At 39.7% G+C, this 27,967-nt stretch overlaps 3 protein-coding genes across 3 annotated transcripts in view; all 3 read left to right on the top strand.

The window, feature by feature from the left end:
- Window positions 1-1,242: 1,242 nt before the first annotated feature.
- On the top strand, window positions 1,243-3,093 carry LOC110175609 (uncharacterized protein DDB_G0283697-like). The gene is made up of 3 exons (XM_055165498.1): window positions 1,243-1,341; window positions 1,454-1,565; window positions 2,115-3,093. The coding sequence occupies exons 1-3, from the start codon at window positions 1,323-1,325 to the stop codon at window positions 2,638-2,640; spliced, it is 657 nt and encodes a 218-aa protein (XP_055021473.1). The 5' UTR covers window positions 1,243-1,322; the 3' UTR covers window positions 2,641-3,093.
- A 2,581-nt stretch (window positions 3,094-5,674) lies between these two features.
- LOC110175631 (growth/differentiation factor 8-like) lies at window positions 5,675-7,319 on the top strand. Its single transcript, XM_020941837.2, has 3 exons — window positions 5,675-6,141; window positions 6,500-6,870; window positions 6,942-7,319. Exons 1-3 carry the CDS (start codon window positions 5,802-5,804, stop codon window positions 7,317-7,319), a joined length of 1,089 nt encoding a protein of 362 aa, XP_020797496.2. The 5' UTR covers window positions 5,675-5,801.
- A 2,297-nt stretch (window positions 7,320-9,616) lies between these two features.
- The window catches only part of stat1a (signal transducer and activator of transcription 1a), an 18,919-nt gene continuing 568 nt past the window's right edge, over window positions 9,617-27,967 (top strand). Inside the window, 26 exon segments of the mRNA XM_020941795.2 lie at window positions 9,617-9,765; window positions 11,201-11,328; window positions 12,141-12,285; window positions 12,364-12,459; window positions 13,804-13,890; window positions 14,695-14,773; window positions 14,851-14,942; window positions 16,371-16,522; window positions 17,639-17,797; window positions 17,874-17,966; window positions 19,049-19,108; window positions 19,185-19,205; window positions 19,283-19,373; window positions 19,478-19,519; window positions 19,924-20,013; window positions 20,094-20,192; window positions 20,813-20,948; window positions 21,248-21,303; window positions 22,510-22,604; window positions 22,675-22,814; window positions 24,006-24,174; window positions 24,176-24,192; window positions 24,921-24,996; window positions 25,092-25,188; window positions 26,150-26,188; window positions 27,029-27,967. The exon segment at window positions 27,029-27,967 is cut by the window's right edge and continues 568 nt beyond it. Of these exon segments, the coding sequence (XP_020797454.2) occupies window positions 11,201-11,328; window positions 12,141-12,285; window positions 12,364-12,459; window positions 13,804-13,890; window positions 14,695-14,773; window positions 14,851-14,942; window positions 16,371-16,522; window positions 17,639-17,797; window positions 17,874-17,966; window positions 19,049-19,108; window positions 19,185-19,205; window positions 19,283-19,373; window positions 19,478-19,519; window positions 19,924-20,013; window positions 20,094-20,192; window positions 20,813-20,948; window positions 21,248-21,303; window positions 22,510-22,604; window positions 22,675-22,814; window positions 24,006-24,174; window positions 24,176-24,192; window positions 24,921-24,996; window positions 25,092-25,188; window positions 26,150-26,188; window positions 27,029-27,058 (2,289 nt within the window). The 5' untranslated portion in view covers window positions 9,617-9,765 and the 3' untranslated portion in view covers window positions 27,059-27,967.

Below are 27,967 nucleotides of genomic sequence, written 5' to 3'. Positions count from 1 at the left end.
GTATACATGATTATTGTTTCTCTCTTGGCACAAACTCGAAATAAAAACCAATCAATCAATCAAACAAAACACAAATCCAGGTCTGTTTTTAATGACGAAGTAAAAAATAAAGATAATAGAAAGTAGAAAGTAATATGAAAACATAAAAGCATGGTCATTTATTTTCATGAGTCTAATCATAACTGTTGTGTAATATACTGTACTGCTTTGATTAGATTGTTAACATTATGGTTGCTAGGTAACAGTTATGGAATGGAATCTGTACACGTCATATCTGCTGCATCACCAGAATAAAAAAGAAAGAACAAGGCAAGATTTTCAGTAAAATGTTAACTGTGTTTCGTGGAAAAGTGCTGTAACGTGTCATATGCACTGTGAATGCAAATGTAAATGTAAATGTAAGCATTGCTAAAATAAATCGAGAACAGAGCGAAACTAGTTCAAGCTCTAAGAAATGTGTGGAATCTTAAACCAGGAGGCAGGATTACACTGGGATTAAAGTGAGTTCAACCAATTCAGACACACTATTAAGTAACCATCATGTGTACCAGAGGACGTACCACAGTACACAGTACACAGAACTAGAGTGAGCAGACGTCCCTATTTCCCTGGGACAGTCTCAGTTTTGAGTCTGTGTCCCCTGTCCCAGCAGATTCATACAAAACTATTTATTTGTCCCAGTTTTATACAAGAAATGTCCCAAGTGTCCCTATTTTGGACCAATCTGACCCCTGACAACAATAAAGAGAGACATATGTTGTCCTTTGTTTTGGTAAAATACAGAAAAGCTGCTTAAAAACGACCAAAACACAAAGAAAATGTGACTATACTGACTCACATGTTAGTCATGAATGTGCTGAGTGCAGAAGAGTTTTCCTTAATTACGCTCTCGTTTCACACCATCACAAACCGGGGATGTCCCAGTTTCTGATCTGGTCACTTTACTCAAAAGCTGTAATTAGTAACTGTAACAACATAGTGTAGTCACCGTTGAGACTATTTGAAGTTAATGGCAGAGCCTTTTGTACTTGAAGTATGCCTAATAACAGTGGAAGTAAAGGTATGTCCATGCTACCACTGTTTTGAGATGTGTACAGTCTATAATACAGGACAGACAGACATGCAGCAGAGGCGAAGCAGCAGTAAAAGAGCAGCAAACTTTTAGACATGGTCGTTTTGTTGTTGTTACCAAGATGTGACGCATTCCCATTAATCTGGTGCAACAGGTTTGTCGTTATAATCATGCCACTCCCTGCTCTGCTTAAAATACCCACACAAATAAAGAGAGTCCTGCTTTTGTCTGCGACTCACAGCTCTGCAAAATGTTCAGCACCAGCTCAGGTAGGAGCTCAGAGGAATCCATCGTGCAAGATCATTTTCAACATTTGTATTATCTGTATTTAGATTTGTATGTATCTGTAGATGTAATGTTAATCCCTTTGGTTGATTCTAGGTGACAAGCACCCGTCTGGGTTTGACCTCAGCGACGGTTTTGGTCTGGGGGACGACCACGATAACCAAGGCCGTCATGGTGGAGGGGACCACCGCGATGACCACAGAGGGAGGTAAGACAAACAACAGACCGTTTTCTGGTTGAGAACTTTTTGTCTCACAATGCCTCTGATTAGTACATGATAGTCCATGTTGTCTCACCTCGATACATTCAGTGCCCCCTGTATTTGATATGGTGCGATGGGAACCGATGAGTGTCTGTCTGAATATCTCGGTCCTGTGAAGTACTGGCAACTGTCCAGATGCCTCATGCCCAAAACTGTTCCTCACAGGAGACGTGCCTCCACCTGCAGGCTCAGGAATGCTGCTTGTGGCTCATATTGGAATGGCAATTGCAATTGGAATTCTTATTATGGATTATATTGTGCTGGTTTGGCAAACTCATATCCTGCTTTATCTCTCAAAACCATTTACCTCTGATACATATCATACATTTTCTCAGTTAAATATCCCAACATCCTGTCTACCTTAGCAGCAGAACAACCAGCATCCTCAGTTTCACCTTTTCACACTGAGTCTTACCTTCAGTTAATCTGCACCTCACCTGTTTGTCTGTGTCTGTTCTGCCTAAAAGTGTTTCAGTCTGTGCATCACTTTTACAGGAAAGATGAGGACCACGGTCCGAAGCCACGAAGCCACAGCCCTGAGTCTTCCAAGGACTCGGACCGCAAAGACCGAGACCACAGCCCAGACCGCAGGGACCGGGACCGAGACCACAGCCCAGACCGCAGGGACCGCAAAGACCGAGACCACAGCCCAGACCGTAGGGACCGCAAAGACCGAGACCACAGCCCAGACCGTAGGGACCGGGACCGAGACCACAGCCCAGACCGTAGGGACCGGGACCGAGACCACAGCCCAGACCGTAGGGACCGGGACCGGGACCACAGCCCAGACCGTAGGGACCGGGACCACAGTTCTGAACGCCGTCGCCATAGAGACCACAGCGGGGGCCGGGGCAGCAGGGGCAGTGGGGGCAGTGGGGGCAGCGGGTGCAGTGGAGACAGCGGCAGTGACAGTGATGGAGGCCATGGAAAACATGGCAAACATAAGCACAAACACAAGCACGGACATGGACATGGACATGGACACGGATGGGGCCACGGGCACGGAAGAGGAGGCTGGTGAACGACTGAGCAAAGGTGAGTCTTTCTGTCTGCTTCTGTCTGCTTTGTTTTTGCTCTAACATGAGGTTCCAGCAGATGTAGCACCAAGTATTCTGTGGAAATGTAATGAGATATCAGGTTATTTCTTATAGAATAGAGTCAACAGTACGTTAGTCAAATGTTTTTAGATAATATGTTGAAAGGAGATATTTTGATGGACGGAATAGACCTCCGTAGCCTACACCTCAGTCTGGTTTGTTGTCTTACAGGCTGCAGAACCGTCCTGCAGAAGACTGAGAGAGCACCAGTGGACCTCCTCTTGGCAAATCCACAGAGGAAGAGCCTGCTGTAGGTAGTACATTTGACCAGGAACATTTAGGACACTATGCCAAGTTCTTATGCCAGACCATAATAAAGATGATAGAGAAAATAGATGTGTATTCAAATAATCAATAAATAAAATAATGTTACTGTAGCTCTGTGTTCTTTTCTTTGTTTGTTAAAATATTATTATTAATTGTGAAAGATAAACTTTAAACAACATTAAAGGTGCACTGTGTAACTTTTTCTTGGGCAGGGTCCACCACATGCATTACTAAAATAATAAAATAAAATAAAACAATTAAAACACTTGTAAATGAATAAATACAAGGTAGATCTGTTTAATGTCATATTGTGGAACATTCGAAGAAGAGCCATGACGTATCTATAGAAGGTGCCGGAAACCGAAAAGTTACACAGTGCACCTTTAATTATCAAAGTTTTACAAGAGATGGGTCCAGTTGTGGAACATGGTGCAGTTTCCCGTCTGTGGTTGTTAAGAGTTGAACCAGTTGAACCACAAACACACAAGTGTCATTTATGTTTTGTGTCACATTTTTCTGTAATTACTCGTCAAGATTGTTTCTGAATGCATCATGTCTTCATACAACACACGACGCATGACCGTCACACTGAACACGCCCCCTGCACCTCAGACCCGCCCGCTGCTGTGTGCACCTCTGGGTGTGGCTGCTGTCCTGGTGTGACCACATATCAGACACCAGATGTAAACCATAGACTGTAAAGTTAGTTAAAGGTGCACTGTGTAACTTTTCTTCATCATGATGTTATTGTTTTGCCTGGAGTGTTCCACAGTTTGGCCAATTTACATGTCAGGTTTGTGGACAGGTGACCCTGCTCATAATCAGGATACAGTAAAATACATGTAAATGAATAAATATAAGGAGTTGTGAGCTTTTGCCGTACAATGTTTGGGGACCCATCTCCAGATCTTGAACTAGACTTGGTCTGGATTACTTTAGTTGAATGATTTTACCTCATGGGCATGTTGTTTTGTGTAGTTATTCAAGTTCTGCAAGACATAAGAGGAGGGACAAGGGCGACGTACATAACAGAAACAGCTTGTTCTGAGTGTCAAAGCTTGAAGAACACAAAGTGAGTTGGATTTCTCGATCTCTACTGCCATCTGGTGGTGTTGATAACAGAAGGACATTTGCTTGACCATAAATCCAGTATATTTTCATTAACACCGGTAAATAATAAAAATATATATAAGTCTCACATGGGAACTATCACAATAATCCCCAGAACATAAACTATTTGTGTGCATTTATTGAATTTCATTACAAATGATGTTTTATAAATTCAGCAAGATTTGAGTGTACACAGCAAAAACTGGAGGGTTAAAATTTCAGGGTGAAATATTTCAGAGTTGTTTTTAACACAAAAAGTGGTATTTTAACAATTTGAAAGTTAAATGGGGGTTGGAGCTGGGATTATTTGCCAGAGTTGATATGGTTGAAGTTAATTCAACTTCCATTAGTGTTAATTTGGCCCCTCCACCCACCACTTCAGACTCCCACGAGAGAAGACCAGTTTGAACCAGTGTTGTACATAATTTCATAGTAAATTAACTAAAAAAAACACCTCTGTGTGTTGTTTTGCTAAATCAGGATAACCCTACAGAGTGTTATCCGTTTACTCTCAAAACATTAATATAACTCTTGATTTTGGGTTAAACATGAACTTTGGTCCAGTGTTACTTAATGAACATTTCTGAAAATGTTAAATTAACTCTAGAACAGATTGGACTCATATAAACCCTGAGAAAATGTTCAGACTGTTTCTGTGAGAGTCAGTTTTAACACTTCACTTTGTGCTGTGCAAACCTTCACCAAGACATGGTTGTGGCATGTTGCAATAGCAAATGCTTCTTCAATCTCGTATAACAATATCCACATAAAGTAACAGTTTGTTCATGTTCTGGCCCCTTGTGGCTGGACTTGATACACACAGTACATTCATATAATATAATCAGTGTCATTATCAATAAAGGGCAGCTCCTTGAAGTTTATCTCCACAGTCCACATGAGCTGAAGAGCCTGAGCCACTATGTCCTCTGCCATTTTCTGAGCAAATGATGCGATTGGTCCACTGGGTATCAGAAAGTCCACTTCCTTCCGATCAAACAATCTGGTTGGTCGACCTGTTGGAAGTTCTACCATCTTCTGATAGAGCGATGTGATTGGTCCACTGCTTTTTAGGGTCAAGACCTCTTCTTTGGAAACTGTTGGCAGCAGTAGTTTCTCCTCCACTTGCTTCTGTGATAATTTTGCCCCATCTTGGAAGTCATTTTTAATAATTCCATCATATTTGGGAGAAAAAAAATGGCATCTTGACTTAGTGCATCCCATATTGATTAAATATGAATCAAAAAAAGATTTTGTCTTGGGTCTGTTAGTGTTGTCCGGTGGTGGCTTCATATATTGGAATTTTAAAGATTTTGCAGTTTGCACAACAAGTTTGAGTGTGAATGGGCTGGGGCTAAGACAACTATGTATTTTAGTAAGCTGTAATTATATTGTACAAGGACCTCTCTTAAAGGTGCAGTGAGTGAAATAGTGCTAGAAAATCAGTCAACATTACAACCACTGACAGGTAAAAAAAAAAAATGGTAGTGTTATTTTCAAATTTAACTAAATCAATTACTTTTTCTCACTTTGAAACAGTGACCCAACCTTTTTAGGTCATGGGTGTTTTGAAGATTGTGAAAGTTTAAACCCAGGGACCCGATTCTTAAGTGGAGGGAGGGAGAAGGGCCGTCCGTGGTCCTGCAGAGGCTGGACTTTTGGGGCTGGTGTTGGAGCGGACACTGACAGAGCCTTCACGCCTTGGTCCAGGATGCACTTGTCGCTGTCTGTGTCCCTGCTGCTGCTGCTGCTGGTGTGGGGGGGCTGGTGCTCCGGCCTGAACCGGACCTCCACATCCCCCCTGGAGCCCGCCGACCAGTGCTCTCCCTGCGACTTCCGCGAGCACAGCAAATTCCTGCGCCTCCAGAGCATCAAGTCCCAGATCCTGAGCATCCTGCGCCTGGAGCGAGCCCCCAACATCAGCCGGGACATGATCCGCACACTGTTGCCCAAAGCCCCCCCGCTCACCCAGCTACTGGACCAGTATGACCCCCGCGTGGAGGAGGAGGAGCGGGCCAGCACCGAGACTATCATCACCATGGCAACCAAGCGTAAACACACCACACTCATGCATTTACAGCTGCATTCATTCATTCATGTTCATATTCTTTTCAAAAATGGAAGAAATTGTGTTTTTTTTGTTTTGTTTGATAAATAATTTTATTTCATTATATTTATGATTTGAGTCATGATTGATTCATATATGCTTCATATCTTCTAAGTTTATGTGAGTTCAGATTTTTTTTTGCTGCCTTGACGTGTCAAGCCAGCATTCTGATTTCCCCAAAATACACAACAACATATCAAGAGTTCAGTATATTGAGATAAACACAGCTGAAATTAAGCTGAAAAAGTGGATGTAACTGTTCTTGTGCTCTGACTGAAAAAAAGTCCTTCTCTGTGTCTCAGCGGACCAACTGATCCAGCAGCAGCTGTCCACCTGCTGCCTGTTCAGCCTGAGCCCAAAGATCCAGCCCAGAAACATCCTGAGCGCTCAGCTGTGGGTGCACCTGCGCCCTCCTCATGAGGTCAGCAGTGTCTTCCTGCAGATCTCCCGCCTCAAGCCGGGCAGGGAGGGCAACAGCACCAGGGTGAGGGTGCGATCCCTCAGACTGGAAATCGACACTGGGGCAGGGTCCTGGCAGAGCGTGGACATCAAGTCTCTGCTGCAGGCCTGGCTCCGACAGCCCGAGAACAACTACGGCATCGAGATCAACGCCTTTGACTCACAGGGAGAGGACCTGGCTGTGAAGTCGGCCGAGCCCGGGGAGGAGGGGCTGGTAAGGCCACCAGTAGCAGTCAGAGGGCGAGAGTTGGCAACTGCTGTTTTCACTGTGTCTCTTTTCCTCAGCAACCCTTCATTGAGGTGAAGATCCTGGACAGCCCCAAGCGTTCCCGGCGTGATGCAGGTCTCAACTGTGATGAAAAGTCTTCAGAGACACGCTGCTGCCGTTACCCGCTCACTGTGGACTTTGAGGAGTTTGGCTGGGACTGGATTATCGCCCCAAAGCGTTACCGCGCCAACTACTGCTCCGGAGAGTGTGAGTTCATGCACCACCAGCAGTACCCCCACGCCCACCTGGTGATCAAAGCCAACCCCAGGGGCACGGCCGGGCCCTGCTGCACCCCCACCAAGATGTCCCCCATCAACATGCTCTACTTCAACCGCAAGGAGCAGATCTATGGCAAGATCCCCTCCATGGTGGTGGACCACTGTGGCTGCTCCTGAATGATGTAGCTCCACAAATTATTAATGTGCGCAGTCAAACATTTGTTTAAAGATTTGCATCTTTAGTGCATCATATGTTAGATCTCCATAATTGGCAAAAGCATTGTAAAGGATCTTTTGTGAAAAAATGGGTACTTAGTGCTTAGACTTGAGTGATGGTTTACTGATGGCCTGCCTGTAAAAAAAAATCCAAAGTGATTCTCCATATCCAGACTTCCCGCTGATACTGCGAGGAGTCTGTTTGTGCCAGGCTGACTTTGAACACACATTCAAGTAAAGTGACCTAAATGTAGAGTTGAATGTGGCTGAGTGATGGAGGAGAGTGTAGCTGTTTATGAAAGCGTGTCCTGAAGTGAGCCGGAGCCCTGCAGGGGACTGTTCCATCTGAGACAAACATGAACTGGGTGACACGGACATGACTCTCTCCTCCTGAACGGGTGAGCATAGCCTCAGTCATGGTGCCCCGTGCCACACTCACATGATGCTTTTGTAGCTACACCTGGAGCACACAGTGCACAGACCAAAGGAGTTTGCACATTAACCTGATGACGAAAAGCACCTTCACTAAAATTAGTATTGCACTTTTTGTTCTTTTGTAGATGAATGTAAACATGTAATGCAACACAAGCTGTGTTGAAGTTTTACGCCTACCATAACCGAGGGGTGAGATATATTGAGAACAGCACTTAAATGTATCTGTATTGTTTGAATGTAAAATCCAGAGGGAGGCTGAGTGAGCAGATGGCTTCATGTTGTTGTGCTGCTCATGGGGTTTCTGACCTTAAATGCTGAGATGTCCTGAGATTTGGGTTCTGTTCCAACTGTGATCTGAGAACTTAGAAAAAAGTGTTTTTCCAAGTCAACATCTTCCTTTTTTATGACTTCCATAGATGTGCACATGTAGGTTTTCACACACCTGCCTGTTAACCCTATAGGTTTATGGTCTGACCCCTTCATCAGCCATTACTCTGCAATTGTGTCATTAAGCAGGACACCTCCCTACCTTTGTGATTGTTTTGTCACACTTTTAGCAGTCCGCCCCAGAGCAGTTGTGGTCCACTGTACTGGAGGAGTGAATGAGCAGTTTGTGAGCTGATATAGCCTAGATTTTTAAAGTTCTTTCTATTGTTTCCTTATAGTTGGGCTAACAGAAAGATAAACTGTGGCAAAGGAGAAATCCAATTTGTCAACTGAACAAAAGTTTATTTTGATTGAAAATGTTTCTGAAGCTACTCTAAAACTAACACCCTACTTGTTTACAGTTTACAGTGAGTGTGGGGACATATTATCAGAATCATTCAGGCCCATAATGAATGTTTTCACACCTCTGGCCCTGACCTGACTACATCTACTGTTTTCTTTGTTTTGATGTAGGTTTGAGGATGGAGTTGTAGATGGGAGACTGATGATGTCTGAGTCCATTTCTGTTCAAGCATGAGCTGAGAAACATTTTCATCCAAAATAAACTTCTGTCCGGTTGACAAATTGAATTTCTCCTTTGCTGTGGATTCTATCTGGAGAACTGAGGGATTTTACACACAAAGACAAATTATTTTTAAGTTAGCTTGAACTGTCACATTTTATAGATTTAATTCGAGGTGTTAATTGTGTCTATTGGTGTGCCAAGAATGTTTTCTTTTTCAATGTTGAGACAAGAGGATCAGTCAAAGAGTTTTAGCAGAAGCAGACAGTTAGGAAATGTATAGGATTTTGTTCTAGGCTGTAACATAAAGATATGGGCCACCATTTGGGAACATCTGCAGCCTTTAATTGTAACAGAGAGAATTACTGACAGTTATTGTAGTCATGGAACTTGTCAAACAGTAAAAAGTAGTCAGTTGTGTTTATCTGTCAAATTAAATCAAATTGGTAAAACTGTTTTTGTGTACTGATTTGCCTCGTATGCAAATATAAGCTCTCATTTTGTGATCAGTGAGGTAAGTTTCAGTTTCAAACCTCAGCGTGCACATGAACACTTCCACTTACTTTCTCTTTCTCTGAAAGCACATGACCACCGCGGCTCTTCCGGACATCAGCCTGTCCTCCCCGGAGAGGAACGCCACGATGTCTCTTTTCACAAATAATACCAGTAGTTCTTGCTTTGTTTGATTTAGACAGTTATAAAATATTACGCTTGCCCGTAAATGTGGCGTTCGTCCCAAACAAACTGTAATAAAATAAAAATAAACGCATATGTATTAGGTGTTCCTGGAGTCCCTGCTAACTGAAAGAACAGCCGATGTTGGAGGGATTTCATTGGCTCATATTTGTAAGAGGCGGGTCCAAGTCATAGACGGTGCATCGTGATTGGCTGGAGTCATTTCCGTGTTATTACAGTAGCAGAGGCTCCGCGGATGTGCGTTTAGGTCTTGTGTTTTTACCTGAACAGCCTCCTCTTTTGTCTGTGTGTGGAGCTCAGCCTGTGTCCGAGGGCCGATCTGTGAAGGTAAGGCTAGATGTATTAGTCAAGAGTATTAGTATTTAAGGGTCATTATTCAGTTCAACTCAAGAGTCACAGCTTTTCTGAAAGTTTAGCAGAACTTTGAATGCAGAGTTGAACGAGACATTACTTGTACATCCATGGTGACTATCTGCTTTGTATCATATTATTGGCCTATTATATCTGTCCTATACAGTTTTGTTTCATGATCTCACAGCTCTGCTTGACTTGTATCCCAAATACCCAACATATAGCTCTGTCAGCTCAAAGGGTGATGTTAAAGTCTTGACTTTATGCTGTAGTCTGTAGACTGTATATAAATGATGATTCTGAAAAGATTATATGAGCATTGCAGCAGTCTGCTCATCACCTCTGCTTTTAGGTTTCTGGTTCTTGGAATGCGAGACTGCAATAGTTATTGGTATTGTGCCAAAACAAACGTAGTAATCTTTTCTTTCAAGCACTTCCAATCCTTTAAGCTTCAGAGATGATGACAGATGAGGAGGTTTGATAAATGTTTTGGTTACAGTTTATGGAATCAAGGAGGCGCAACGAGGAGCTGTGTACATGCTCTGTTATGAAACTGGAGAACTGGAGGAGATCTAGGCCATTATAAATGATGGGGACATTAAACATTGTGAACAATAAAATATATGGTATTAACACTGCACGATTATGGAAACTGTGACTGAAATTTGATTTGCTTGTTGTTCATCCTGCACATTCTACACAACTCCAGAAGAATTAAAATTTGTTATGAAAATGTAAAAATATAAAACGGCAGATTATTTTGTTCTTTGCAGAGCACATTCTATTATCTATTAATTGCAGCCTTTGCGAATTGATAATTGTGCCAACTGAAATTGTGTTTCGATTCGATTGCGCAACGCTAGTTGGTGTATACAACTATTAGGTCTAATAAACATGATACAAATCTTGTGACATTTCTGTAGAGAATGAAGAGAACATCAGAATTTCAGTGTAAAGATGTAGTGAAAGTAAACAAGTAAAAGTGAAAAATATGCCTGAAAAACACAATTTTAGTGTCATTTTAGATAACCTTTTAATACAATTCAGTGGTGTAAAATTAAACATATTCATTTTAGACCACAATTTGAATATTCTTTGAGCTCTGACTAATCAGAGCAGGTGATGCAGTGCTGTTATGTGTGGTTGTGGGTGTGGAGAAGCAGAGACAGAGGTGAGACAGCCATGTGTTAGCAACATTGGAACTTGTACAGCACTCAGTAACTTCTGTGATTTAAAATGTAACTAATTACAATTACTTGCTAGAATTATGCTCAAGTACAAGTATAAAAAATCCACTTAAAAAGTTCAATTAAACAAAATATCTACCCAGTTATAGTAGTTACTTTCCATCCCTGACAGTATGAGTCATTCACATAGTAGTGTGTCACAGTAACGGTTGTTTGTCCTTTAGATGGCGCAGTGGTACCAGCTGCAGATGCTGGACTGTAAGTACCTGGAGCAGGTGGACCAGCTCTATGACGACTCCTTCCCCATGGACATCAGGCAGTACCTCAGCAAGTGGATCGAGAGCATCGACTGGTCAGAACTCACAGCAAACATTTCTGTTGACATTATATGACATTCTTCACTTAAATGTAGTAGTTTACAGTAGTGCTGAAAGATTGTGATCAGATTTGTGTTTTAATTAAAGGATTCTGTTCAAAGTTCACATTTTAAATGCATTAAGAATAACTGCCAAAAAACTGAATTGTGAACTGACAAACAAACACAAGAGTCACATTTCAGAACATGTTAGTACAGATCTGAACTACACAGTTAGCAGCTTTTATACAGAATAAGACTGGAGATTTAGTCTTTTGTGGAGGATATTACAATACTTTAAATATTGCAGCATTTGGGATTTGAAAAATAAATTGTCAATAGACAAATTTGGATTCTATTGTGCTTACAGAAAACATAATGACTATAGGTTGAGAGTCATTCCCGATAACATACAGTGAGTGAATATATCCATGGGTTTCATATTTCATATAATAAATTTGGACGGTTGCCATGACAATTAACAAAAACATAATATTATATCTTTGAATAGTGAAATGTCGCGTCCTTTTTTTTCCAGCACAGTTCTGCCAAGACATGGTTAGTGAACCTGTCCCAAAGCCCTATCCAAACCAAATGAACTATTCCCAAACCCAACGCTAACCTTAACCTGATGAAAATGTATAATGATCTAGTATTGAAAAATAAATGTTTATTAGTATAGCCACCCATCCAAATGATGTCCCCTATAACAGGAAGCTGAAATCTGAAACATCACTCGTAATACTTCATACATAAGTTGAATGAAAGAATAAACATAGTAAGTAGATTTTTTCTGTGTATATTCTCAGGGAGGCAGTGGCGTTCAACGACTCCCTGGCCACGGTGCGCTTCCACGAGCTGCTGTCCCAACTGGATGACCAGCACAGCCGCTTCGCCCTGGAGAACAACTTCCTACTCCAACACAACATCCGCAAGATCAAGAGGAATCTGCAGGTAACACACAGGGACATGGAGAAAGTGTGATCGTGCTCTAATGTGATAATGTAGTAATGTGAGAGGCTGTCTGTGCAGGACCGCTTTCAAGAAGACCCGATCCACATGGCCATGATCATCTCCAGGAACCTGAAGGAGGAGCAGAAGATCCTGGAGATAGCCAAAAGTGCAGAGGTACTGCATGAGGGGTATAATGAATTATTTTCATACTAAGGAATTAAGGGTGTGCAAAAATATCAAAATATCAAAATATGAATATATTGTATTGTTTAATGTGATCATGGGCTGCTGTAGTTATATATCGCCAACAGTACTTTTTGCTAAATTTTACTCAATTATTTTGTTACAACTACAGTTTTGTTGTTTGTTCAGAAGAAGGAAACTTGTTTATGTGGCACATTTGACATTTACACTGTTTTGAGGATTAAAATGTTTATGTTTCATATGAACTTTATACAAGAAGTGGTTTAACAAAGACTTTTAGAATCACAGCCACGATTTAGCCTTTATTTTATACTGAACCATACCGAATAGATTTGAAATATTTAGTATCAAATTGAAAGTGCACTGTACTGAGACAAGTATCGTATCGTGGCCTATGTATCAAGGTATGTATTGTATCAGCAACGTCTTAATGATACCAGCCCTATAAGAAACAGACATGATATTCAATACAGATTCTGATGTCATGATGTCAGTGATAACAATAATAATTTAGTTTATTTAGACAACAGAATGCAACTTTCAGTGTTAAATCATAGTACTTTATCATTTCTATTCCATGTGTCTTACATGTGTGTAATCCTCAGTGGTGCAGTAGGTTCCTTTGTCCATGGGTGTATTCTAGTTCTCTTATAGTTGTTCTGACACAGCTCCAGATCATTCTAAAGTTATCCAGGAAAGGTTCATTTCTCTCCTGTGACTTTTTTAGTATCAATATTTGTTCAAATTAGTATATAGTTTCAGTACTAGCTTTTGTATACATTTTTAAATCAGATTTTCGATACTTTTGACAACCCTACATACAATATTCTCAATATGAAAATGTTACTTTTCCTTAAAACAATATTTGGAATATTGCCCACCTCTATTCTCAGAGTCATGTTGTGGCACAAATTTGCACCAATAGGCTTTCAGTGACTGACCATAAAAACTAATACTTAATCCTTTTATAAAATGTTTCATTTAATTTAACCTTAATCTTGTCTTTGACGCAATTACAGTTACACTTCAGCATTCCTTCCTTCTTTTTCTCCATTTTGGTTATCTGTTTCATTTATAATTTAACCTGTAATATTAATTTCATTCTACTACTTTGCACAATGCACAGTCATATTCATTGTGTTGAGCTGTGTTAGTTAATAACAACATAGGCTGTGTAGTTAATGTAGTATCAAGTAAAGACATATACAGTATTCAGAAAGTATTTTTGTAAGAAGTAATCTCTATCAAGGACTAAAAGCAGCTTTTGGAAACTGTGTATGTGATTTGAACCCAGTTTTCTTGACACTTTTACAGCAGGAGGGAGAGGGCACCGTGTCGGCCATGGTTGTGGAGAAGCAGAAGCTGGACAACAAAGTCAAAGAGATGAAGGAGAAAGTTCAGGTAATACACAAATCACGAGGGGTCTTCTGACAGGGCTCATATTCCTGGTAAACATTTTCAGATAAAGCAGAAGTGGTTTTAGCTAACTTCCTTTTGCAAAATTCTGGGCATTTTTTATTCTCAGTGTATATATGTGAAAATTGTTTGTCTGCTAATGTAATAAGAATTTGAATTATTGTTAGTATTTAAAAGTCCAACTGTAATCCGTGTGAACAATAATTGATCTATTTATTGCTGAAGGAAAAGAAGCCTATTGTAGTATTTAGTTGTGAATCTTTTTATTTTTGTATTTATTTAGTTACTAGGGTAACATACAATACCTGAATATTTAAAGGTGCATTGTGTAACTTTTCATTTCCATATTTTTCTCCATTATTGCTTTGTCTGGAATGTTTCACAATATGGCATTAAAACTTTCTATCTTCATGGAGACCAAACCAGACCAAGTTACAGGTCAGATCTGTGGAGAGGTGACCCCGCTCACAGTCAGAATGTCTGTTTCTAGGTGTTTTTGAGCTATAAAACCTCTTGTAACTGAATAAATGTAAGGTAGAGCTGTTTAATGTCATACTAACGAAATCACTTTAATTTAGAATAACTTTGTAGCAAAAAATTACACAAAAATGTAATCTATCATCCATCTCCATGTAGAATTTAAAGTATGATTTTAACTTTCTGTGTCTAAGGAATCATGCTGGTGACTTGCAAACTCCAGAAAGATACGTGGTGTTGCTTTCAATCATAAGGAAATAACGGAATCTATTCTACATAATGTATTTGACAAAAGAAATCTTGTTATTTTAGTCTGCAGATCAGAACATCAAGACTCTAGAAGACCTGCAGGATGAGTATGACTTCAAAATGAACACGTTTAAGAACACAGGTGAGCATAAACAAAAACAGATTGATTAAATGTATGTACGGTTCAGTTAAATAAGGACTGTGGTTTGTGGTGATCAGAAAACGAGAAGAACGGGATGACACCGAAGGAACTGGAGAGAGAGAAGATGAACCTCAGCAGGATGTGTCTGGACGTCAAAGCCAAACGACAGGTTAGGATCTGTCTACGGAAAACTCTATGGCAATAAAATATATTAGTTACAAATTATTATTTTAATCAATCAAGCCTATTTGATCAATAATATGATTTTGACATGCCATTGCAGTTAAAGAAGGAGGGTTATTACACTTCTGTGGGGTATTTTTGGGGTTTCAAAATGATACAGTATATACACAGAAAACAACGTATGAAAAAAAGTGTCAGTTTCATTTTGACATTCTCAGTCCCACCTCCTTTTGCTCACTCCCCCTCCAGAGCACCATCAGCATGCATCCCACTAACTGACCTTTTTCACAGCTGTTGGAATTACCACGCTGTAGGTTTGTGGAACTTCCAGTTAATGGTTTTCTGTGACAAAATTTGTGTATAAATGTCTGGCGTATATTCCAGCAGCTTCATAAATCTGCCCCATCACCAAATCTTCAACCAACAAGATCCACAAAGGATAAACATGAATAATTTATCCACAACTATCAGGAGAAGAAAGACCAAAACTTAAAGGAAACAATGACCACACATTAGTCACACACTGAACAAAACTAACATATGGGCATGAAAAAGTTAAAGTAAGTAATTCATTAATAAGTAACTTGTTAACTCAGACTGATTCTAGAATTAAAATTAAAAATCAATTTCTTGATGTTGATATCAGCATAGACAGAGAGAGTTGTGTAATTCAAATGCTACAGTGTTCACAGATTACATGTTTCGCATTTAAACTGCACAAATCTCTCTGTTTATGCTAATATCTACATCATTAAATTGATTTTTAATTTGAATTGTTGAATCAGCCTGAGTAAACAAGTTCCTTCTGTTTTATTCATGACCATATGTTAGTTTTGTTCAGTGTGTGACTAATGCGTCGTCGTTGTTTCCTTTAAGTTTTTGTCTTTCTTCTCTTGATAGTTGGGGATAAATTCTTCATGGAAGAATTGTGGAGCTTGTTGGTTGAAGATTTGGTAATGGGGCAGATTTATGAAGCTGCTGGAGAATACAACACACATTTACACACACATTTGCACACATATTTGCCACAGAAAACAATTAACCGGAAGTTCCACAAACCTACAGGGCACTTCCGGCCGTTGTTTAAAAGGTCTATGAAACATGTATGGATGACATCTAAAGGCTCTTCAGGCATGTTTTTAATGACAGACTCTTATTACATGGTAGAAAGCTCCAAAAAGTCTAATTGCATTAAAACCCACTTGGTAGCCACTATATTTAGTTCAATAAACAGTACTGTAGTAGTAGTAGTCGCAGTAGTAGTAGTAGTCGTAGTCATAGTAGTTTAATGCAAATGTGGAGTAATAAACAATTTACTACAAAGACAAAGAGAGTGTGAGGCGGCTGATGGTTCTGCTGCTGTGGTGAACATGATTACAGAGGAGGGTATACTAAAAGTGTATGATACATCCAGGATGTGGTGGCTAAGCTGGGGGAGCTGCTGAGCCTGAGCCAGGGTCTAGTGTCAGACCTGGTGTCCGAGGAGCTGCCCGAGTGGAAGCAGAGGCAGCAGATCGCCTGTATCGGAGGACCTCCCAACGCCTGTGTGGACCAACTGCAGAACTGGTGAGGCACAGGAACAGGGCTGTCAGACTGGGGTGGTAAAGGCTGCTGTTTACCCAGGCCCAGTGGGGCTTTTTACAAAGTCTGTAAAGTGCATTTTGCAAATAAATTGTAAACAATAAAACTTTCTAAAACAGGAATCATAGTGGCAAATTTTCAAGTGCCTATGACAGGTTAGACTAGACCTGGGCATTGTCAGGCTCGTGGAGCACATATGGCTCTTTGGTTGACTCTGACTGGTCCATTTAAGATCATTTGGAATCACAAAATAATCATATTTTATAAACTCATTTATTGACCTCATGCATGGACTAAAGCTGCATTACTTTTATCTTAGAGGTGTTTTTTTTAAATGACATTTTTGTAAGGCAGCCTCACTTTTTCATTGCTTAGCCATAACATGTACTTGTAATACTTATAATGTCTGAGCAGCTTGTTAAACAATGCTATACTGCTATACTGCTTTTTATTTAAAAAAAAATACAATGAATATTATGCAGAATTGAGTTTGGCCTTCACAATATTTTCTGATTCTCATGTGGCCCCATGGAAAAAATAATTGCCCACCCCTGGTTTAGACCATTCCTTTTAAGTTAGGATCATTATATATAAGATTTTTCCCAGTCTGACCTTTTTCTAGTTTACATTTTTAACTTTCTGGTTGGAAATCATGACATCGCACTAGGGAATTCCATAACTTTTACCTAGCAACAATGTAGTCCACTACACTAAAACCACTTTAATGTACACAGAAATTAATATTTGACAAGTAAAATATAAGAAAACGCCTTTATTTTGTTATAAATACTGTTTAAAGTATCAGAAAAATGTTTCTTGCATGTAAATTGAGCCAAACGTTTAGACAGAATTCTCACTTGTGTATCAGTGTTTTAGAACTCTCTACTTTCTGTCATTTTCAGCATATTTGTCAACTTAACAAACTGCTTCTTGATTGGTGTAAAACTATAATTTATATATAAAAGTATCTCACCAAATGAAGTCAAAATTTGAGAGTCATAAAAACCAGTCATACACGCTTTAAGTTTGTGCATAAATATCTCTTCTTACTGTTACTGTTACCCAAGCCAGACTATGCTGTTGATCTTCTCCTCCCCCCAGGTTCACCGCTGTGGCCGAGTGCCTCCAGCAGGTCCGCCAGCACCTCAAGAAGCTCCAGGAGCAGGAGCAGATGTTCACTTACGACTGCGACCCCATCACCCAGAAGAAGGCTTTACTAGAGGCCCGGGCCCTGGAGCTGCTCAAGAACCTGCTCTCCAAGTATATGCACCCACCCACTCCTCGAGCCCCCCCTCCCCTGTGTGTGTCTAACCCCTGTGTGTGTCCCTGTGTGCAGCGCCCTGGTGGTGGAGAGGCAGCCCTGCATGCCCACTCACCCACAGAGGCCCCTGGTGCTCAAGACGGGTGTCCAGTTCACTGTAAAACTAAGGTACTTACTGACTTCAAAACGTGAAAAATAGAATGTATTATATGTCTCAGTCTCTCTCTGTCTCTGTCTCTGTCTCTCTCTGTCTCTCCCTGTCGCTCTCCGTCTCCCTGTCTCTGTCTCTCTCTGTCTGTCTCTGTCTCTCTCTCTGTCTCCCTGTTTCTGTCTCTCTCTCTGTCTCTCTCTGTCTCTCTCCGTCTCCCTGTCTCTGTCTCTCTCTGTCTGTCTCTGTCTCTGTCTCCCTGTTTCTTTCTCTCTCTCTCTGTCTCTCTGTCTCTGTCGCTCTCTGTCTGTCTCTCACTCTCTCTGTCTCTCACTGTGTCTTTCTCTCTGGCTCTCTCTTTGTCTCTCTCTCTCTGTCTCCCTGTCTCTCTGTCTCTGTCTCTCTGTCACTGTCGCTCTCTGTCTCTCTGTCTCTCTAATTCCCTCTCTCTGTTTCTGTCTCTGGCTCTCTCTGTCTCTGTCTCTCTGTGTCTCTCTGTCTCTGTGTCTCTGATTCTCTCTGTCTGTTTCTGTCTCTCTGTTTCTGGCTCTCTCTGTCTCTGTCTCTGGCTCTCTGTGTCTCACTGTCTCTGTCTCTGTCTCACTGATTCTCGCTCTCTGTTTCTGTCTCTCTGTCTCTGGCTCTCTCTGTCTCTGTCTCTGGCTCTCTGTGTCTCACTGTCTCTGTCTCTGTCTCACTGATTCTCGCTCTCTGTTTCTGTCTCTCTGTCTCTGTCCCTCTGTCTCTGTCTCTCTCTCTCTGTCTCCCTATCTCTGTGTCTCTGTCTCTCTCTCTGTCTGTCTCTCTCTCTTTCTCCTTCCCCGTCTCTTTGTCTCTCTGTCTCTCTGTGTGTCTCTCTCTCTTTCTCTGTGCGTGTGAGTGAGAATGACAGAATCCTGTTGAGAAAAAAGAAAAAGAGGTGGAATCAATTTGCGTCGCTCGGTTTTCATCCTGTGGCGCTGCTCCACAGATTGGTCTGTGTGAGGGAAACGCTGCATTTGGAAGAACATCGGGCACAGGGCCTTTCATTATTAGAGCACATACAGTTTGGGCAGGTCATATGACAACAATACATTGGATTGGATATTTGTGTCTTTTGCAGATTCTTGGTGAAACTGCCAGAATTCAACTACCAACTCAAAGTCAAGGCACTGTTTGACAAGTAAGATTGTGTCTTGACATTACAATACATCAACACAGAATTCAAATGTTAACGGTTTCATCTTCTTTTTTTCTAGGGATGTGACCGATAAGAAAGGGTGAGCTTTTTTATTTATTCATTTTTTCAATCAATTCAATCAATTGTCAATATAATCTGGACTTTATCTTAATCCAGAATCCGTAAATTCAACATTCTGGGAACAAATACCAAAGTGATGAACATGGAGGAGTCCAATGGCAGTCTAGCAGCAGAGTTCAGACACTTGGTAAGCTCATTTTCTTAGTGTACGTCTGTGGGGCCTATTCTTTATATAGAATGTGTTTTGTCAAGGAGCGATGTTTACTCAGTGTTATACTTTTGTCTTTGTAGCAACTGAAAGAGCAAAAAGTAGCAGGAAACAAACATAACGAGGTAAGATACTGTTTTGCAAGTTTTCATGTTTTTTGTAATTATTACTTAGTTTGATGGAAAAGTACATGTGGTAAATTATGACCATAGTTTTACATCAGTCAAGGGGCAAATTTGAAAAAAAAAGGTGAAAAATGGAAGTTGCACTGAGTTAAAGGAATCACTACATGTTAATACACAAAATTCCATCTGAAATGCAGAGACAATATGCATGAAAGAAATCACTTTTTTTGCTGTTCAAATATTAATTTTCTATGGAAATGATAAACCAAAAGTGACAAACTTGGGAAAACTAGGGCACAGTTGTGTAGTCTAACTTTTCATATGCACTTTATGTAACTACGTCTAGGACTGAGCAGTTTTGTGATGAAGGAGTCTTTCAGAGTCTTTTATGTACTCGCTTTTAGGTTCCTCTCATTGTAACCGAAGAGCTTCACTCTTTGAGCTTTGAGTCAGAGCTGCAGCTGAACCAAAGTGGCCTGAACATCCGACTGGAGGTAACTGTCACCACGGCAACACGGGATCAGTGTCAGAATGATATATGAAGAAGTTCTCCATCCTCCATGTTTGTCTGTAGGCCATGTCTCTGCCCGTGGTGGTCATCTCAAACGTGTGCCAGCTGCCCAGTGGGTGGGCGTCTATCCTCTGGTACAACATGCTCACCACCGAGCCAAAGGTATGGTCCCAGCACTATGTCACTGCCTAAAGCTACACTATGGAACTTTTCTGGAGAATGTCCCAGCACCCGCTCTTCTCTATGGATGTTATTGTGTTGAGTACAATGTTCCACAGTACTGCATTAAACTATATGGAGAAAAAGAAGTTACAGTTCAGATCTGTGGATAGATGACCCCACTCACAAGAACATTATATATTTTATAATGTATTGTTTTTTTGCAATTGAAACCTAATTGAATAATGACAAAGGAGAAATTGGTCAACTGGACAGAAGTTTGTTTCAGTCAAAATGTTTGATATGTATATATATAACACCAGAAAACGTCACACTGTTCACAAACTTTTAAGGGGTCTTATAGATTCATAGATTAGTTTGTGCAAAGAAATTCTACTGAGACACTTCATTTCCCCTCAAAAAAAAACAAAAACATGGATTTGTCATGGATTCTACCTGGACGACTGAGGGGTTCTACACACCTAATAGAATAATAAAAGTGTAATGCCATACTGTGCAGATAAAGCAATAACATCTCCACGGGGACAAGCAAAAGTTACACAGTGCAGCTTTAAACGATTAGATGCCTGACTCTTCTCCTAAGTCGTCTCTCTGTGCTGTAGAATCTGAAGTTCTTCCTGTCTCCTCCGGCTGCCAAGTGGTCCCAGTTATCGGAGGTCCTGAGCTGGCAGTTCTCCTCTGTCACCAAAAGGGGACTCAACCAGGAGCAGCTCAACATGCTCGCAGACAAACTATTAGGTCAGGCGCACACATAAGAGATCATGTATGAGTCAGTTCATTTTGTTATCCAATATGGGTCATTTTAAATTGATCACAGAAGGCCTAGTTATTAAAGGGGCTTAAAAGGGCTGTGGTTAAATACTTTTAGTAGAATAGTTGGTCCTGTGACTAATATAACTGATCATGTTTAATATTTGCAGTTTACTTTTGGATATTTCTTACAACATATTCATATTGAGAGAGTGAAACCTACACATTCTACTATCTAAAAATAAATATATTGTGTATAAATATTGACTGTAAGTATGTGTTGACAGGAGCCAAAGCCAAGGGTAACCCAGATGGACTCATTCCCTGGACAAAGTTTTGTAAGGTCAGATACACTCGGCACACCACAATTCCATAACAAAATAATGCCATTAAAAAAAATCAACAAGAACATAGAAACATAGGTAATGTTTTGAGCAAGCTGTATATTATAGTATGTAAGTTCAGAGGCTATGAGTGTCTGAGAAGTTTCCTGAATGTATAAGCTATAAGCTATAGTCTATTGAGAAGTATATTTGCAATGAAGGGACTGAATTGCTTAGTAAAATATCTGGCGTATGAAGAGGATGAGATGTTGGTGAAGAGGAGGAGATGGAGAGGCTGAGGAGGCTGATGGTTCTGCTACTGCGGTGAAGATGAGTGAAGGAGCTGGTGGAACATATTGCAACAGCAGGATGTCAGAGAATGATACTGTATATAAGAGTCTGTTAATTCTGTGAATAAAAATTTTGTTACAAACTAAAAAGGTATTTATAATGACTAAAACTATGACATTATTGTTATTACTAAAAGAACTAATAATAATAAAAAAACATTAAAAAAATGACAGGAACAAAGGAATAAATGAATGGAGAGTAGATACCATACCATAGCAACTTCATTGATAAAGCACTTTAAAAACTTTACAACTGTCCAAAGTGCTACACAGGACAGACAAGGACAATCACAGTGAAAGTCACAATACAACTACTACAAAACAGAAAACTATAAGATACTCAACAACAAGAAATCTACATCTCACTTGTCAAAAGCCAGTGACAAAAGGTGGGGTTTTAAGAGTGATTTAAAAACAGGTACAAACTCCACCTGTCTAATGTCTAATGGCGACTGGGTCCACAAACACACAGGCCCCCTGAAGCTCAAGTTTGCTGGTCTGCTGACCTGAGAGTGCGAGAGGGGGCGTAAGGGTGGATCAGGTCAGCGAGATAAGCCATGCAAATATTTAAAGGTAAATAAAAGAATTATGAACTTGACTCTAAAAGACAGTGGGAGCCAATGGAGAGAGGCTAAAATAGGTGAGATGTTCTTGTGTTCCAGTTAAAAGTTGAGCTGCTGAGATTTTGACCCGTTTCAAACGACAAAGTGCATTTTGGCTGACACCAACATAAAGTGCATAAACAAAATCACCGTCCAACAACACATCTGTAGTGTTCAAACCTAAACCTTTACTAAACTAAAAAACAGAATAAAACTCAGTTAAAACAGCTTGTCAAAATGAACACACTGACGTGTTCCACATTTCCTCTTGCAGCAAAGCGCCATGGAGAAAACCTTCCCATTCTGGCTGTGGATTGAAGGAATCCTGGACCTGATCAAACGTCACCTCCTCTCCCAGTGGAACGACGGGTGAGTTCCTCCTCTGTACCTCCAGAAGGGGGCGCCGCTGTGGTCTGTGTTATAATGTTGTATGTTGTAGCTCCATCATGGGCTTCATCAGTAAGGAGCGAGAGAAGCACCTGCTCAGTGACAAGTGCCCCGGAACCTTCCTCCTGCGCTTCAGCGAGAGCAGCAGAGAGGGCGCCATCACCTTCACCTGGATCGAACACGATGTACACGGTACACAGTACTTTACCTTACAAACTACTACATACTTTTTAGTACTGTACTCTGTCTAGTCACAGTTATTCAGAAAAATCATTACATTTCTAGTTTTCATATTGTGTCATCTGCTCTTGTTGACAAACAACCAAGTCCATTTCATAATGAAAAAGTAGCATAATAATTAGTGTTGTCATGATTGCAGTGTGCAAAACTATCCATTTATTATATTGCTTAATGTGATGATACAGTATCAATATCATGGGCTGCTGTATCGATAAATTGCCAAGAGTATTTTTTGGTATATTTTACTCAGTTATTTTGTTACAGCTGCAGTTTTGTTGCTTGTTTTGAGGAAGGAAACTCAATTCACTGTTCTGATGATAAAAATGTTTGTGTTTTGATTGATGATTTAGTCTTTATTTTTATTGAACCGTATCGAATCAATTTGAAATATATCAAACAGAAAGTGTACTGTACCGAGAAGTGTATCGTATCGTGGCCTGTGTATCAAGGTATGTATCGTATCAGCAACTTCTTAATGATACCTAGCCCAAGTCATGATACTAAAATTTAAAACTCGATTTCAATCCTAAGAAATAAACTCAATACTCCAAACTGACTCTGATACCATGATGATAATAAAAAACATTTTTTATTTAGACAATAGAATGTCCATGTTTTATCTGTGTAATCCCTCAGTCATCCAAACTCGTAGGTTCCAGAGAGGTCCTTGGGCGTGTACTAGAATACTATGTGACGCTCTTATACTTGTTCTGCTACAGATCAGGATCATTCTAAATTCAGGAAATGTTCATTTCTGTCCTGTGAATGTGCTTTTTAGTACTGATACCTGCTCAAATTAATAGTTTCTTACTAGCTTCAGTATTGATTAGTGTTTTTCAACCCTAGTTTGAATACACACAATTATAATCTTGGAATGGTGACTTTCTAAGTCATTGTTTCATTTCCCTCTATAAAATACAGTATATATCTCAACCTTTGGATCTTTTAATATGTAAAGAATGTTCTGAAATGCATGTGCATATTTGTATTACTTTTCAATCTTTTTCAAATTTTTCGTAAATGTTAAATTTCATATTTCAGCTCTACTTCCTGTTCTCCATTCCTGACTCATAATTACCCATTGAAATCTTAATTAGACAGTGAATGGTCATCTGTCTCTCACTGCCCACGCTTTCCCCGTAGGAAAGCCAGTGTACCGTTCAGTGGAGCCGTACACAAAGAAGGAGCTGTTTGCGGTGACTCTGCCGGACATCATCCGCACGTACAAAGTGATGGCCGTGGAGAACATCCCCGAGAACCCCCTGCGCTTCCTCTACCCCAACATCCCCAAAGACAAGGCCTTTGGGAAGTACTAGCAAGCCCACCGAGAGTGAGTACCAGCACAGATACTGCACACACACACACTCTAGTACCTGGTTAAGAAACACACGTATATAGAATCAACAACTGATGATAAAACTCATCCAAATGAAAAGAAATATGTGTATATAATATTTGGTAAGATTATTTAACACCACAGACCAGATTGCTGTCAGTGGAAATGACTTGACGTTTGTGGAGTCAATCCCAAATAATGATAAGGTCCAACAATTCTTTAGTTCATAATTGAAATTTTACAGGTGCACTATGCAACGTTTTTGGTGCTATGCTACTTGTCTGCATGATGGTGTTCTGCTAAACCTGGAATATTCCACAGTATGGTATTACACTTACATTTCTCCAAAGAGAGAAGCAGGTCAGGTTACTGGTCAGATTTGAAAAGAGGCATGTGGGGGTTTTTTTGGTATTTTTTTGCACTAAAGCACCAATATATGAATAAATGCAAGATTTTAATGCTGTATTATGGAACATTCCAACCCCCACCCAAAAGGTTCACTTGTCGAGTAAGAATAGACTTAATATAATTCTTTTTTGTGATTCATGTTTTAAAAGGCACTGTTAATTAGACAAGTGGCAGAACAAGTGCCCATATTATTCAGAGCAGAACTGAATTCATTGTTTTAGGGCATTTTAATGAATAAATAAAATCCTATTATTCTGTGACACCATGACATGAAATTTGGATTATATTATTATTATTACATCTGGTAATTACAGCTCAAGAGCCCATGGACGTGGAGAACACTGAGAAGAGCGGCTACATGAAGACAGAGCTCATATCTGTGTCGGAAGTGTAAGTTATGTACCTCATGTTTTTTATGAATGGGTTTATCCAAATATTTCTGTGAGGCACAAATGAAATACAAATGACTTTTATTTGTTGTCCAGACATCCCTCCAGAATGCAGGACACCATGATGCCCATGTCTCCAGACGACTACAAGGTCCTGGAGCAGGTGGTGGGTCACAGAGACATAGACGCCATGGTGAGTCCAGACTAGGAGTCAGATAAAAAACATTTAGAATTCTGAGTGCAACCTTGCTGTCATTTGTCTCTTAAATAAACTCATACATTTTCATACTTTCATACTTACTACCCCTTAAACCAAGCATGTCCAAACTATGGCCCGTGGGCCAAATGTGGCCCTCAGACAAATTTCTCTTGGCCCTCAGTTTTCCAGGTGAATTGGCCCAAATGACATTGCATCAATTAAAATGTAACTTTTTACTGCACGTTTTTTGAACCTCTGCCTTGATAAAGCAAATATTGAATATTTAGTGTGTGGTTTTGAGGATCTTAGCATGAATAAAGACTGATGGTTCATTCTAACGTGTTAAACATGCACATATTTGAATTATTCACTGTATTCAGCACCAGTCTACGGCCCTCGATCAGCCCTCTGCTTTGTCTGTGTATAGATATGCCCTTGATGAAAAAAGTTTGGACACCCGTGGTTTACACAAACACTGGAGGCAAAGAAGCTGAAGAATCTTGCCCAAGAACACAAACATAATATGCATTCCCACTAGCAAGGATAGATACTGTAACCTCTGGATTTGCTCTGCTCAAATTTGGGTTCAGTAGAAGTTTTATTCTTAATGTCTACTTCTATCATTTATAACACATCATTCTGACTATTGCAGAGTTGTAGTATGTCACTTTCTGGATGTGGAAAGTCCATGGAAATAAAAAAAAAAACAAAAAACCTAAAGATAGAGACAGATATGTTCTAAGTGTGGAATATTGTAGACTAACGAACAACATTTCCCTGGTAACAAAGACAATGAAAAATAAATCAATTAAAACATACTTTTATTATAGTCTATTTTGTGGTGAAAAATGACATACTACGACTTTAAAATGTAGCCACAATGTTTGAAAGATGAAGGACTTGTCTTTTGACAACCGTTTGCTTTTTGTCCTTGTGCTCTGTGCTGTGCTTCCAGGCCAACAACCTGCTGGGATATGGGGAGTTTGACGTTCAGGTAGTTCTGCTCGTCAACACATTTGGCATGAATTCCCATCTCCTGCATGACAGCATGACAGTAGATTCACATATTTATATTTATGTGTAATTCTCCATTCAAGCTTTTGTAGTATTTTAACATCAGCCAGAACATTTACAGCCGCGTTTTCAAGCACATTTTTGATTGCCTCAATACTGATCAGAATTGCCCACACTGTTATATAAACTATTATTATGCCTGAGTGATTGAGTGATGTAAGTCATTTAATTCCTGACTCACTATGTGACATTATAGCATACTGTGTTCGTTTTAATCTGCACTTCCAGGTTGTGGTTAGATTCAAGAAAAGATCCTTCTTACAGAGATACTAGATCAAGTATAACCTTTGAAGAAAATGCTCATCTGAGATAGTAGTTTACAGCAATATTTAAAGCTCCTATATTACGCTAGATATTCTCTTGTGAGCTTTTAGTCATTTTAAAATGTTGTTATCTTTTCAAAAACCTGGAGCTGTGTTTTGCTTCATTCACACATGTTTTGAGTAACTCTTAGATTGTGCAGACTGGCAATTCCAGAGTTGAATTTTTCAAAATGATTCTAGTAATGATGTGGAGTGGAGTTTAAAAAAACAGTGGAGCACTTCCTGTATCACCACATGACATCACAAGTTGAGTCAGAAGAATAAATGGGTATAGGGGAAGTAACTTTTTTTCCTGTATGTCTTCCATGCTGCTTTGCTGTGTTTTTCTCAGTGTGTGTGTGTGTGTGTGTATATATATATATATATATATATATATATATATATATATATATATATATATATATATATAAACAATTTGTTTGTGTTTATTATTTCAGATGAGCGCAGAATTCCAGGATGAAAACTGAACAGTCTGGATATTTTGGACTCTTCTAAATACTCCAAATGTTATGCGCCCGGGCCTTAAATGGATTGTGTCATAGGTACACAGTAAACTACATTACCATGATCCTTTGCTCCATTTCAGTATGACCAGTATATATATAAAATACTGCTTACCATGTTTTATGCTATTTTAAAATATGAAAGTAAATATTTCACTTTTCACTTTTCAAAGGCTGTACTGTGAACCACCCAACAATGTAGAAATACAGCAGAGTGATCTTAATGACATAATAATACAAAACCAAGTAATCAGCTATTCTCATTTTGAATATTCACTTTTGTACATACAATTTTGCCACACTCTCTCAATAAACCAGTTCATTTGTACTCAAGTGAAGTACTGCTACAGGCCGATAATCTACTCAATTACAAGTGGAAGTACTGCTGCTAAAATTGTACTTAAGTAAAAGTAAAAGTGAAATAATACAGTTTTGGACAATCCGAGTGTGTTTGGGTTTGGATGGGCAATTGGGACATGTGCAGTAACTTTTATAATTTAAAAAGTAACATTTACACAGCTAAAATGAGACTCAATTACAAGTACAGATGTAGGTTAAAAATCTACTCATAAAAGTACAATTACTCCAAAATCCACTCAATTACAGTAATGTGAGTATTTATAATTAGTAACGTCCACCCTTGAGTAAATGAATAGGAGAATGAACGGTTAAAAGTGCCTGGTTTTAAATTTAAAGGTGCACTGTGTAACTTTTCATCTGCCACCTGCTTGTCTCATTTTGATGCTATTTTGTCTGGTATGTTCCTTTATATGACTATTCAAAAATTCCAAAAAGTTTATTGTCAGTTCTTCATAGGAAACATATGAAGAATCGAAATAGTGTTTCTCTTTCCCAAGTGTATAAATAAATAAA

The sequence above is a fragment of the Boleophthalmus pectinirostris genome, unplaced genomic scaffold (genome assembly GCF_026225935.1).
Source record: "Boleophthalmus pectinirostris isolate CB_2022bp ecotype Guang Dong unplaced genomic scaffold, ASM2622593v1 HiC_scaffold_11, whole genome shotgun sequence".
In the NCBI taxonomy this organism is placed as follows: domain Eukaryota; kingdom Metazoa; phylum Chordata; class Actinopteri; order Gobiiformes; family Gobiidae; genus Boleophthalmus; species Boleophthalmus pectinirostris.
Note: the sequence above shows the minus strand (reverse complement) of the source record. Positions and strands in the feature narration are given on the sequence as shown.